This window comes from Hemibagrus wyckioides, linkage group LG27 (assembly GCF_019097595.1).
Source record: "Hemibagrus wyckioides isolate EC202008001 linkage group LG27, SWU_Hwy_1.0, whole genome shotgun sequence".
Taxonomy (NCBI): Eukaryota; Metazoa; Chordata; class Actinopteri; order Siluriformes; family Bagridae; genus Hemibagrus; species Hemibagrus wyckioides.
Window position 1 is genome coordinate 19,470,214 of NC_080736.1, and position 12,872 is coordinate 19,483,085.

The 12,872-nt window shown below is 39.3% G+C and overlaps 1 protein-coding gene across 1 annotated transcript; it reads right to left on the reverse strand.

The window, feature by feature from the left end:
• Positions 1 to 976: 976 nt before the first annotated feature.
• Positions 977 to 12,075, reverse strand: LOC131347864 (uncharacterized). Its single transcript, XM_058382303.1, has 3 exons — positions 11,089 to 12,075; positions 2,666 to 3,310; positions 977 to 1,985 (listed from the first exon to the last, which is right to left on the reverse strand). Exons 1-3 carry the CDS (start codon positions 11,177 to 11,179, stop codon positions 1,573 to 1,575), a joined length of 1,149 nt encoding a protein of 382 aa, XP_058238286.1. The 5' UTR covers positions 11,180 to 12,075; the 3' UTR covers positions 977 to 1,572.
• Positions 12,076 to 12,872: the final 797 nt, after the last annotated feature.

Below are 12,872 nucleotides of genomic sequence, written 5' to 3' on the forward strand. Positions count from 1 at the left end.
TTCAGATAATATTCAATACACTGAGATCAAAACATGATACTCACATAACACATCCAGGTGTGTTGGTGTAGAGGTGTGGTTTCCCAGCTGGTTGTGAGCAGTGCAGTAGTACAGTCCACTGTGCTGGGAGCTGATGTTGCTGATGCTGTAATTCTGGCCTGTTGTCAGCAGTGTGTCTGCAGCTGCACTCTGCTTAAACCAGGAGTAGGTGAGAACAGGAGGGTTTGCATCACTGCTACAGCTCAGAGTCACTGAATTCCCCTCCACTGTGTCTCCAGAGGAAAGAACCACTGCTCTGGTGTTTGTAGGGGAATCTGATTTAGAAGATTATTAAGAAATACGTATTACAAAACCACCTCGTAAATGTACAAGCTTGCATACCGTGTTTGTGGGTTATTTGCAGCTGTGTTTATAAATGTTCTCATAAGGGGTTTTGTCATATAGAGTGGTCATTGAAGTTCACACAGCTGCTATCTTTGTGACACTGCCTGCAGAAGCAATGCACAATGTCTGTGGATGTTATGTGAAGCCATATGAACATCTAATCCTCCAGAAGTAGATGATGACCTTTAATGCTTTAACTAAAGATGGAGAAGTTGCATGGAGGTATTGTTTGCTGCATAATGCACATGACAATAGGGTGAAGACACTGTGTCTCCAAGCAAAATAATTTCAAGATGGATAATTTTGTGGAGCAACAATCCTTTTCCTGTAGTTGTGGAAATTGTCATAAAATTGTAATAGTGACACCTGCACTGCTGGAGAACTCATATCCCAACATGAAACAGCAGGGAGAATGCAAAATTGTAAGCATGCAAAGATGCTTTAATTTTTTGTGGCCTTTGTAGTCTGGACCTTAAGTGCTGCAAAGCTGAGCTGCAGTACTGAAAGATTTAGTGTATGTTACACTCTCAAGTATGTTCAGATAATATTCAGCACAAATACACTGGGATCAAGGAATGATACTCACATAACACATCCAGGAATGTTGGTGTAGAGGTGTGGTTTCCCAGCTGGTTGTGAGCAGTGCAGTAGTACAGTCCACTGTGCTGGGAGCTGATGTTGCTGATGCTGTAATTCTGGCCTGTTGTCAGCAGTGTGTCTGCAGCTGCACTCTGCTTAAACCAGGAGTAGGTGAGAACAGGAGGGTTTGCATCACTGCTACAGCTCAGAGTCACTGAATCTCCCTCCACTGTGTCTCCAGAGGGAAGAACCACTGCTCTGGTGTTTTTAGGGGAATCTGATTAGAAATAAAACACCTGAATCAGCTGCTGTGTGTTCAGGATCAGTGTTTGATAGACATGTAGATGGATTCTGATTGAGGAGAGTAAAATCCACACTCACACACTGGAGGAGAGAGGAGACTGTCATGACCTTCAACAGCACAGCTGTAACTGACCACACCACCGACTGCAGCTACAGAGCAGGAGGCAGATTTACACTCAGACACACGCTGTCCGTTCTTGTACCAGATGTAAGTGGGGTTGTTAGACAGAGTGCAGGTGGTGTTACAGTTCAGCTTGATTTGTCCACTACCCGAGTCTGATACTGTAACCTTCAGATCTGCAAATATTAAATTAGGTTCAGAGTTACTTTCATTTCCTTCATCTGTATAAATGTAGTTAAATAAATGTATAATAGTGTGACATTACCTGTGACAGACAGAGTGACTCCAGGTTCTCCGGTGTATTTTCCTGTAGGATCAGTGTAGAATCTGAACCTGTATGTTTGAGCGTCTCTCTCTCTCAGGTTAGTGATTCTCAGACTACAGTCATTCTGGGAGCTCTGTGTGTACTGCACTCGACCCTGATACTCCTCATCCTCTCTCACATCCTCATATTCTTTAATGAACCACAACACTTCTGTAACCTTGTAATTATTAGGGAAGGTGTAATAACTGTGTATGTTCACTGATGAGCCAATCAGAGAGCAGACAGTCTGAGTGGAATAAGTCACACTCCAGCAGCGCTTCTCATCAAAAACACCTGAAACACACAAAATTAATTTTAGATTTAAAAGACAGAAAGAAAGAAAAAGAAAACTAAAGCATGACTTGCATGAGAGTTTACTGCAGTCTAACAGATATTGTCCAAATGTAAAAAAAAAAAAAGAATTAAGTTAAAATTAAGAAAAAAGGACTTTCTGGATCTATTTGTAAAAATAGATTTTTTAATTTATTTGCTTTAAAACATGATCTTGCCTATCATGGCTTGTTTTTAAATCAGACCAAAATTCCATCAGCAGAACCGCTTTTTATGTCAATTTTGTTCCAAAACTAGCAGAGTACAGTGTAAACCTGGCAACCCTACAGGCACTGTGTTTTCACATGATGTACACTCTGAGAGGGCGATAAGTATACAAACATTTATGTTTAAGATCTGGATTTAGATTTAACATTTACATTTGGATGTACTTTTAAGTTTAGTTTTATCATTTATATATAACATTTTAAATTGAATATTTACTGTATGTTTAATGGTTACATAACATTTAGATTAATATTTAAAATTTACACTGAAAATTAAAACTATTATTTGATATGAGTTTCTATCTACATGCATCTGAATGGACTTAAACATTTAAAAAAGTTAGAGATAAGAGTATTCAACTTTTTACATTTAGCACCATGATGACAGAGTGAGTGAAGTTTAAAGTGAGTTCTTACAGACAGCAGGAGAGCGAAGCTCCTCATGTCCTCTTACAGCACAGGAGTAGCTGCCTGCATTCCCACTACTGACATACAGTTCATTTCTGTCCTGGTCAGTAACACGCTGTCCGTTCTTGTACCAGATGTAAGTGGGGTTATTAGACAGAGAGCAGGTGGTGATGCAGCTCAGCTTCTTGTTGCCATTCCTGTTTGATACTGTAACCTTCAGATCTGCAAATATTGAATTAGGTTCAGAATTACTTTCATTTACTTCATCTGTATTAATGTAGTTAAATAAATGTATAATAGTGTGACCTGTGACAGACAGAGTGACTCCAGGTTCTCCGGTGTATTTTCCTGCAGGATCTTTAGTGTAGAATCTGAACCTGTATGTTTGAGCGTCTCTCTCTCTCAGGTTAGTGATTCTCAGACTACAGTCATTCTGGGAGCTCTGTGTGTACTGCACTCGACCCTGATACTCCTCATCCTCTCTCACATCCTCAGGGTCAGCACCACCCTGCCATTTAATGAACCATACTGATTTTATCACTGTGAGGCCTGCAGGATATTTATAAGAGCAGGAAAGATCAATTGATGTGTTTTTCAGAGCACACACATGTTCAGGAGTATAAGTCACACCCCAACACTCTATACCCAGTACACCTGAAACACACAGAGAGGTACACACAGGAAGGAAGAAGTCAGAACTGAATTTTGTGTCTTTATAAACATTTCGCAGCTCAGATGTGTTTATTCTGTGTCAATGAAAATAATATAAATACTGTGAGGCAGAAAACTGACTATAAAAACGATACATTAACTACAACAATCACCTATTTACATCCATTATTCTGCTTTATTTTGTACCCATAGCTTTGTATAGCTAGCATTTGCTGTTTGATTATTTAGCATGTGTTGTTAGGGTTGTCATGTTTCCAGTGTATTAACATCCACTATATGTCTTATTTGGAATGTTTGAGTTCACTGAATGATTTCTGAAAGATGAGAGCATTTCATTATATTATATCCAAAAATCTCAAAAATTCAAACTTTACTCTATAAAAACTCCTACTACTGAAAATCTTTCCAGACCACAAACAAATAAAATCAACTGGAAACCCACCAGTCAAATGATGTAATGAGGGATTTCCCCATCCACAGAGACCAGTAAAGACAAGTACAGGACCTCTAGATTCTCTGAACTGGTGAACTTAAACACAAAGTTTAAAGCCCTACTAAAGAACTAACAGAAGATTAAATTGATAAGTTGATGGTTCATTCAGTTCATGGTTTGACATATACCACACATTGCTAACAACATGGATTCATTTCCAATATTCATTTCATATTAATCTCTGTTCTAAACCCTTGTTTGTGATCTTTGTGTGTGTTTATGTGTTAGTTCAGTTCTGTGTATTAGAACAGTATAATAAACTCTCATCTGTGTTTAAAGGAAAGCGTTTTGAAGTTATTGTGTTAAGCTGCTGATCCTGTTACTGTGATCTTAATATAGTGTTTTCACCACATTTAACACACACACACACACACACACAAGAATGTTATTATTAACGGTCTTAATCAGCCTGTTCTTCCTTCACTTGAACTGCACTCGTAAGCATTTATGAGCTTCTTCATGACTCTAACAGTAAAGAGAGGGAAGTTGAGAAGCTCATTGTGTCATGACATCTGCCTAATTAGGGCCTAAGCACTAGCAGTGTGAAGGGCCCTCTTGTTCTTCTAAGGATTATTTTATTTATTTATTTTTCTCAATCATCCGGACACTTTTGGGGGGTCTTAACATGCTCAAAAACTCATGAAAATCAGCAGACAGGTTGGAATCTGCAGCCATTAGGAGGTCACCGTGGCTCGGCCCTGGGCGTGGCACATACCCGTCACAGCGCCCCCTGGAAAATCTTGCTGCATAGCTGACACACACTTGCACGTATCCATGTAAAACTTGGTACACACTTAGATCTCATTGAACTGAACAACTTTCACATTGCATGACATTAAGTCTAATCCACAGGAAGTCAGTTATTTTGAGTTGTTTGCAAAACGCACCCAGTGGAATTTGAAATACTCCTCCTAGGGAATTGATACAACCGCCACCAAACCCAGGCTAATATGATCTCAAGACATTGATACAACCGCCACCAAACCCAGGCTAATATGATCTCAAGACATTGATACAACCGCCACCAAACCCAGGCTAATATGATCTCAAGACACTGATACAACCGCCACCAAACCCAGGCTAATATGATCTCAAGACACTGATACAACCGCCACCAAACCCAGGCTAATATGATCTCAAGACATTGATACAACCGCCACCAAACCCAGGCTAATATGATCTCAAGACATTGATACAACCGCCACCAAACCCAGGCTAATATGATCTCTAACATTGATACAACCGCCACCAAACCCAGGCTAATATGATCTCTAACATTGATACAACCGCCACCAAACCCAGGCTAATATGATCTCAAGACATTGATACAACCGCCACCAAACCCAGGCTAATATGATCTCAAGACATTGATAATGCAAAGTTGTGAAGGGATGTTTGATCTCAAACGGTTCAGCCGTGAGAAGCCCTTAAACTTATGGCGAATAAAACAAAACAGGAAGTAGCTATAACTTTTGGGTACATTAAGTGATCTACATGAAACCTTAAGATTATGTTAAGCATTGATAGCTGATCACACAGATATGACAACTGCGAGTCTCGGTCATAGCTCCACCAACTGGCAGCAGGAAGTGTGTCATTTTTTGAAATCTCTAATATTTTGTCTCTTACTTTCACCTGATTTGGGTCAAAATCAGTCAGTATAATGTCAAGACATGGCTGATGTGAAACTGTGAAGGAATTTTTGACACCTTGAATCATGTTACTATGGCGATGATTTACATGAGAACATAATAGAAGAAAATGAATCTTCTCATATCTTACGAGTGGAAAGGCCTAATGTTCCAAATATTTCACACAGAGAGTGCAAATGTTTATGAGAAAGGTCAGTTTGATATACTCCTCCTAGGGGATTTATATGATTTTGACCACACAGGATCCAATATGATCTGAAAACATTGAGGATCTAAAATTGTGAAGGGATTCTTGATATCTCAAACGGTTCAGCCGTGAGGAGCCCTTAAACTTATGGCGAATAAAAGGAAACAGGAAGTGGCTAATAACTTCTGTGTTTATTGACTGATGTACATCAAACTTCGACTTTATGTTAAGAGAAGAAAGCTGATCACAGGGACATGAATACTGCGAGTCTCAGTCCTAGCGCCACCAACTGGCAGCAGGAAGTGTGTCACTTTTAGAAATCTAATGTTTTGTCCCTTACTTTCACCTGATTTGGTTGAAAATTAGTCAGAATAATAGCAAGACATGGCTGATGTGAAACTGTGAAGGAATTTGTGATATTGTGAATGATGTTGCTATGGTGAGGATGTAAAAAAGGACATAATAGAAGAAAATTAATGTTCTTATATCTTAACAGTGGAAAGCCCTAATGTTTCAAAACATTTTACATAGAAAGAACAACTGGTTGTGAGTAAGTTTGCTTAGATTCATGATTTTGTGATGCTCAAACGGCTCACAACAAATTTTTACATTTATCAGCCAATTAACTAGACATGGTTTTGGCCTGACTCCTGCAGTACTAGACTATGTCCACTAGAGAGTCATTGTCCCTTTTGATATCACTGGACATTGCTATGATCTGTTTCATTACACCCAAACTGTCACTTTTGTCCAATATAGTTTAGACAGAGAGCCAGTTTTCTTTTTGCCATCAGTGTACATTGCTGTTATCAGTTTCATGAACCCCAATTGTCACTCTTGTCCTTTTGGTATTTCCCCTTTAAATGCATGTACCCACTGTGCCCACGTTGTCTGGTGCACCTTGGTGGCAATGGCACCATTACTTGGGCCCGATCATCGTTGCTTGCAACTATATTTTAGATTAGTCGCTTCCTTTTCTTTCTACACTCCTCCACTGGCTTCCCGCTTGCCTAGAAAGCCAAGAATGGACCAGCTCCCTCTTACCTCAAAGCTCTTACCTCCTCACTCTGCACCTCACTCCCTCCAATCTACTAGCACTGCTCCACTGGTCCCACCATCTCTCAGGGAAAGAGGGAGGTATACAACAAGACTCTTGTCTTTTCTGGCACCGAGGTGGTGGAATGAACTTCCCCTAGATGTCTGAACAGCTGAGTCTTCATGCAATGGGTGAAGAGCGAACCTCTTCCTGAAACACTTATAAACTAGCTCTTATTTTCCCTGTTTGTTTATGGATTACAAAAACAATTATGCTATATCTCCTCCCGAAAGAGTTTTTAAGCTAATGATATCCCAAGTCTGTGATCTAGTGAACCAGTGATGTATTTATCCATAGAGACTTCAAAACACTTTTGTACGTCGCTCTGGATAAGGTCTGTCAAATGCCAGAAAGGTAAATGTATACATGAAATATCATAGCAACAAACCAGTAATATGAGAGCAAACCACTGGAATACCTTAGCAACACCATAGTAACCAAAAAGGTTTGCTGAGATGCTGACAGGGCGATAGTGCAGGTTAAATGGTTTAAGAAATTTCCAAGCAAATGAAGCAAAACACTGAGTGAGATTAAAGTCAAAGTATAATAATAATAATAATAATAATAATAATAATAATAATAATAATAATATTTTTTTAATAATCTTTATTTACAAAATCAATCTGATAGTGTTCTACACACTCAGCTTTTTGTTTATTACCGTAATACATGCACTACAGGCACACCAGGAAATAAAAACCAAGAGTAAACAGTTGAAATGTGACACTGAATCAAATAGTACAAATAAACTTTACATTATACAATATTCATTAAACTGCTTTATCACAATAGTGGCCGGTGAGGTCAGCTGCTGTGACCACATTTTTTGCACTTTCCTTTATTTTAACCTCCTTTTCTATTCATCACGGATACCATCAGTTACGACAGAAACTCTTTTACTTCTATTGGTTTACAATGAACTCACCTACCGCCGTTTTTAACACCGACTACATGGAAAAAAGAAAAGAAAATGAGCCGAAGTCAGGAACAGGATGAGGGCTCGAGCACACACCGTGCTCATCAGTGTTAAAGGAAAGCATTTTGAATTTATTGTGTTAAGCTGCTGATCCTGTTGCTGTGAACTTAATATAGTTTTTCACAACATTTAGGACACACACACACTCACACACACACCAGAAGCACAAAGTAAAATGAGTTCAGAGCATAAAGTAATAACTAGTGCACTGACCAGCAAGACCATAACCACAGTGTTAACTGCTGCTGCTGTTCTCAGAAACACATAGTGTGTGACCAGCTCCATGTTTCCTGCTCCATAACTCTTGTCTTTTACTCTCCAACATCCTACAAATGTTCTTCTCTACACCCAAATCATGTCAAATTTATAAAATATTTCCAAACACACAGACATGTGGAGAATTTTTTCTGAATTATTGCAGTAGAAACACAACAGCACAGTAAAACAGGAGAGAGAGATGAAATATGGGAAAAGTTTACCTGTCAGTAACATGAGGATCGCTGCTACTGTAATATTTCTCAACATTCTGGAAAACATCAGCCTTCAGACAGCTGACACTCGAAGATCCACCACGTGTAGAATTTACACCAAAAATATCCTCATAAATACAAAATGAATCGATCTTACTCTTATAATGAATATTAACGGTCTTAATCAGCCTGTTCCTCCTTCACTCGTACTGCACTCGTAAGCAGTTATGAGCTTCTTTATGACTCTAACAGTAAAGACACAGACGTTGAGAAGCGCATTGTGTCATGACACCTCCCTCATTTAGAATTAGTCTCTTCCTTTTCACTGAATGAGAACAGTGTGATGAACGCCCTTTCTTACACAAGCATCCGTTATTTTGTGCTTTAGAAACACGTCTCTATAACTTAAGTATTTTCCCTTGACAGAGACAGCATAGTGTTCTTCTTAGATCCCGGAAATTATACAGGAATTATCAGATTTATAGGCTAAGTATGTTTTTATAAATTTTGTGCCGGCTGCTGGTGACCCTCAAAAGTACAGACATAAAATAACTACACTATAAATTGAATTTACAAACAGTGTTATAGAGAAAAATTAAATAAAGACCACAATATACAGAGTATGAGACAGGCTAGTTATATACTATACAAATAGTGATCCTATGCTTTTGGGAAAGATTGGAATTAATGTTGGAATGTCATGAGAAACACCTACCAACACCCTGGCAACCAACTTGGTTAGCATAGCAACCAGCTAACAACACCATAGCTAGCACATGTTGCTATTGTGACACACTCATGTCAGTTTCTTCTGTACAATATCAGAAGTATTCTGCCATTTTTATCCACACAGACTGCTCAGGTGCTTGTTCAGTCTCTGGTCATTTACATACTGGACTTCTGCAGCTCTCTACTGGCAGGTCTACCTCTGAACTCAATTCATCCTCTATAAATGATCCAAAATGCAGCTGTGTGACTTTTCAACCTGCCTAAGTTCTCACACACCACCCCACTGCTGCTCTCCTCCACTGGCTTCCAGTAGCTGCATCAGATTTAAAACACTGACGCTTGCCTATAAATCCAAGAATGGACCAGCTCTTACCCCAAGGCTCTTATTGCTCCTCACTCTGCACCTCGCTCCCTCTGATCTACTAGCACTGCTCCACTGGTCCCACCATCTCTCAGGGTAAGAGGGAGGTATACATCAAGACTCTGTTCTCTTCAGGCACCGAGGTGGTTGTCGGAACTCAGAGTCCCCCTCTATCTACCTCTATATTCTGTCTTTATTTTCTTACTTACATTGACATAGTTTTACTTGTTACTTTTCTTTTTTTAAACTTATTTGCTCTTCTTATCAATGCTATTGCTCTCTCATTTACCTCGGCCTGCTCTTTTCTGTCAGTTTACCTTAACTTACTTAACTTTACCTTAGAACTGACTTTTTACTTCATTTACTATCATGTATCAGGCCCTAGTTTCACCACATCTCTTCTCAACTGCCATTCACTATCTTTATACACTGAATACTATATATCTGGTGTTTTCCTCACTTGTTTTAGTTATTACCAGCCACAAGAATGGTTCTTTTTTTATACACAGCTTACAGGCCTACATAAGCATCATATCTCTTCAGCTTCACTTCTCTCTGTGATGTCCGCCTATACTGTGCTTCTGCATAATGTGTGTACAGTGTGTAGGAATTTTACTTATAATTTTACATCCGGTTGTTTATGTCATGCTGTCATATGAGTTTCATGTCTTATTGTTGTCATGTAGATTCATGAAAATTAGTACATTGAACTACAATGGAAAGAACTTCCCATAGATGTCTGAACAGCTGAGTCTTCAAATGATGGGTGAAGACCGATCCTCTTCCTGAAACACTTAAACTAGCTCTTATTTTCCCTGTTTGTTTATGTATTACAAAAACATCTGATTGAATGATGACAGGTTTCCTGAACAGCATTAACCATAAAAAGCCATAAAATAATTAGTCTCTTAGGCTAACTGTCTCGACTGAGATGCTGAGAGGACGCTAGTGCAGGTTACATGGGTTAAGAAATTTCCAAGAAAAAGAACATGGAACATGGAGTAGGTGATTATAAAGTGATGTGAGTTAACTTCATCAACTAACAGTTCTTTATTTTGAACATAGAGTAGATCGTTATGAAGTGATCTAAGTGGATTTGATCAACTAACAATCTGAACTGTTTATTTTTTATAATGGATTAAAAACTGCTTCCTGTCTGAATTAGACTGAGATATACGGTGATATTGAAGAGTAATTTAGAGTCATTAAAAGAGTAACTTTACAATTCCACAGTAATATTGTTTGATCTTTATCTTTTATTGTAAATGATGGTTTTGTATGAAGTTCTGGTTCTGTGGTGTAGGAGCTCGCGAACGCTGGCTTTCCTCTTTCAGCGCTATTACCGCTAAGTGTCTAAACGCCGCGCCACTAAAATTTTTCGTGCAGCTAGTTTAACCGTGCTTTCAGAAAGAGAACAGAAACATACAAGGGTTTAAATACATTTGCAAAAAAATCTAAATAAATAACCACAAGATGTTCCTCATCGAAGATCATCCTAATACCAAACCCCCCAAAAAACAGGGTCGAGAACATCTCCGATATCGTTTAGTGATGAAATTGACCTCCATTTAAACAGATAACTTCATTTGTTTATTGTTAATGACATATTTTAATAACAAATGGTAACATACAGGAGGTCTGCTACTATCGTACACAGTAAATAGCGGAAATGTGACACTGAATCAAGTAGTAGGAATAAACCTACAGACATTAAAAAGCTCCTTTTTTCACCACGGATACCATCAGTTACGACAGAAACAATCATATTTCTATTGGTTTACAATGAACTCACCTACCGCCGTTTTTAACACCGACTACATGGAAAAAAGAAAAGAAACGAGCCGAAGTCAGGAACAGGATGAGGGCTCGCGCACACACCGTGCTCATCTGCTTAGCATCATGCTAGCCGACGTCCAGTCTCTGGAAAACAAGCTCGATGACCTCAGGACCAGGGTTAAGTTCCAGAGGGACATTCGGGACCTGCTTCACCGAGACACGGCTGTATCCAGCGGTACCGGACCACGCCATCTTCACGGTTTACCTCCTGGACAGTGTGTCTGATGGTAAACAGCAGCCGAAGAGACAGCGCGAGCATTTTTCCTCTCACGCGCCCCTGCACACACAACCTGGAGCTCCTGACCATCAAATGTCGTCCTTTGTTTCTCCTTCTGGAATTTACCTCAGTCATAGTGAGTGGTGTTTTAATTCCACCCCAGGAAGACTCGGACACTGCCTTGTGTGAACTACATGAGGTTCTCACTCTACACCAGACTCATCACCAGGACACTGCGCTCGTTGTGGAGGGAGACTTTAACGGAGATAAACTCAAACCAGCATGGTGAACAAACTTCCATCAGCACGTCAACTGTCAACTGCCACCTGCCACCAGGGGCAAAAGTTTCTGGGACCTTTGCTACACTTCGTTTAAAAACATCTACAAAGTACAATCTACAGCCATCTTCATCATGTCTAGATATAAGCACAGACTGATACAGGAAGCTTCGGTTCACTTGGACGGACCAATCGGGGGCCGCGCTTTAGGACGCTCTAGATGACGCGGAATGGATCGTATGACGTCGCAGTGTTTACGGAAGAGGTTGTGCGATTTATCGGGGAAATTGATAAACGATATAGTTCACAGAACCATCATGAGAACATTTTCCAACCAGAAGTCCACTGAGGATAAAACTATCCGTGATGCTCTGAGATTACTCATCGCTGATTGTAAATCGTGACTCGCCACCGGGAACACCGAAGTTTTAGGTTAGATATTCACCAGACATTCAGCGACGTGACACTTAGGGACCGTCAATAAATATTTTTTTCCTATAGTTTTCATACCACGTGACCCAGTGACAACGAACCTAAGAAGAATTGTTTAAGTACAAAAGACAAATAAGACAAACCACTTTTTAATCTAAATTAATATCATTTTAACACACAACTCTATGTCTTTTGTCTTATATGCTCATTTATTCTAGAGTCTAGTGAAGTGCTGACTGCTGTTATGTTCGCGGATCCGGTGGTCCGGGTCATGAAAATTTACACTCTGATTAATAGCGGCTCGGTATCTGGTGGGTTAAATATTGATCATTATCATAGCTGACCCATTATCATGGACCACAACTACGCTCAACCACTTTTTTTTTTTACCTCCAAGTGGAAATAGAATAGGCCTATTATCACTTTACATAACCCAGTCAAAATTTATATACAGTTGTCTGTGGAATATCCAACCTAAAACTAACTTCACCTCGGTATCGGGAACACTGAAGTTAGTTTGATTTTGGATATTCGACAGACATTCAGCGATGTGACACTTAGGGACCGTCAATAAATTACAATTTAAATGACAGAAAAATCAGAAGGTTTTTTATTTTATAGTTTCCATGCCACGTGACCCAGTGTCTCTAAACCTAAGGAGAATTGTATTACTTACAGAGATAAAGAAGACACACCTCTTTTGCTTGCATTTGAGGGATTGTTCTATTTTATATTAATATTTTTATGGGAATATTCATTTCTTTCAACAGCTTCCTTACTACATGACCTAGTGACTCTAAACCTAAGCAGAATTGTT

Coding starts and splice junctions, on each gene's coding strand:
- LOC131347864 (XM_058382303.1), bottom strand. CDS start 11,179: ATGAGCACGGTGTGTGCGCGAGCCCTCATCCTGTTCCTGACTTCGGCT. Junction 3,311..11,088: donor AGTCGGTGTTAAAAACGGCG/GTAGGTGAGTTC, acceptor TGTGTGTTTCAG/GTGTACTGGGTATAGAGTGT. Junction 1,986..2,665: donor GCTTCGCTCTCCTGCTGTCT/GTAAGAACTCAC, acceptor TGTGTGTTTCAG/GTGTTTTTGATGAGAAGCGC.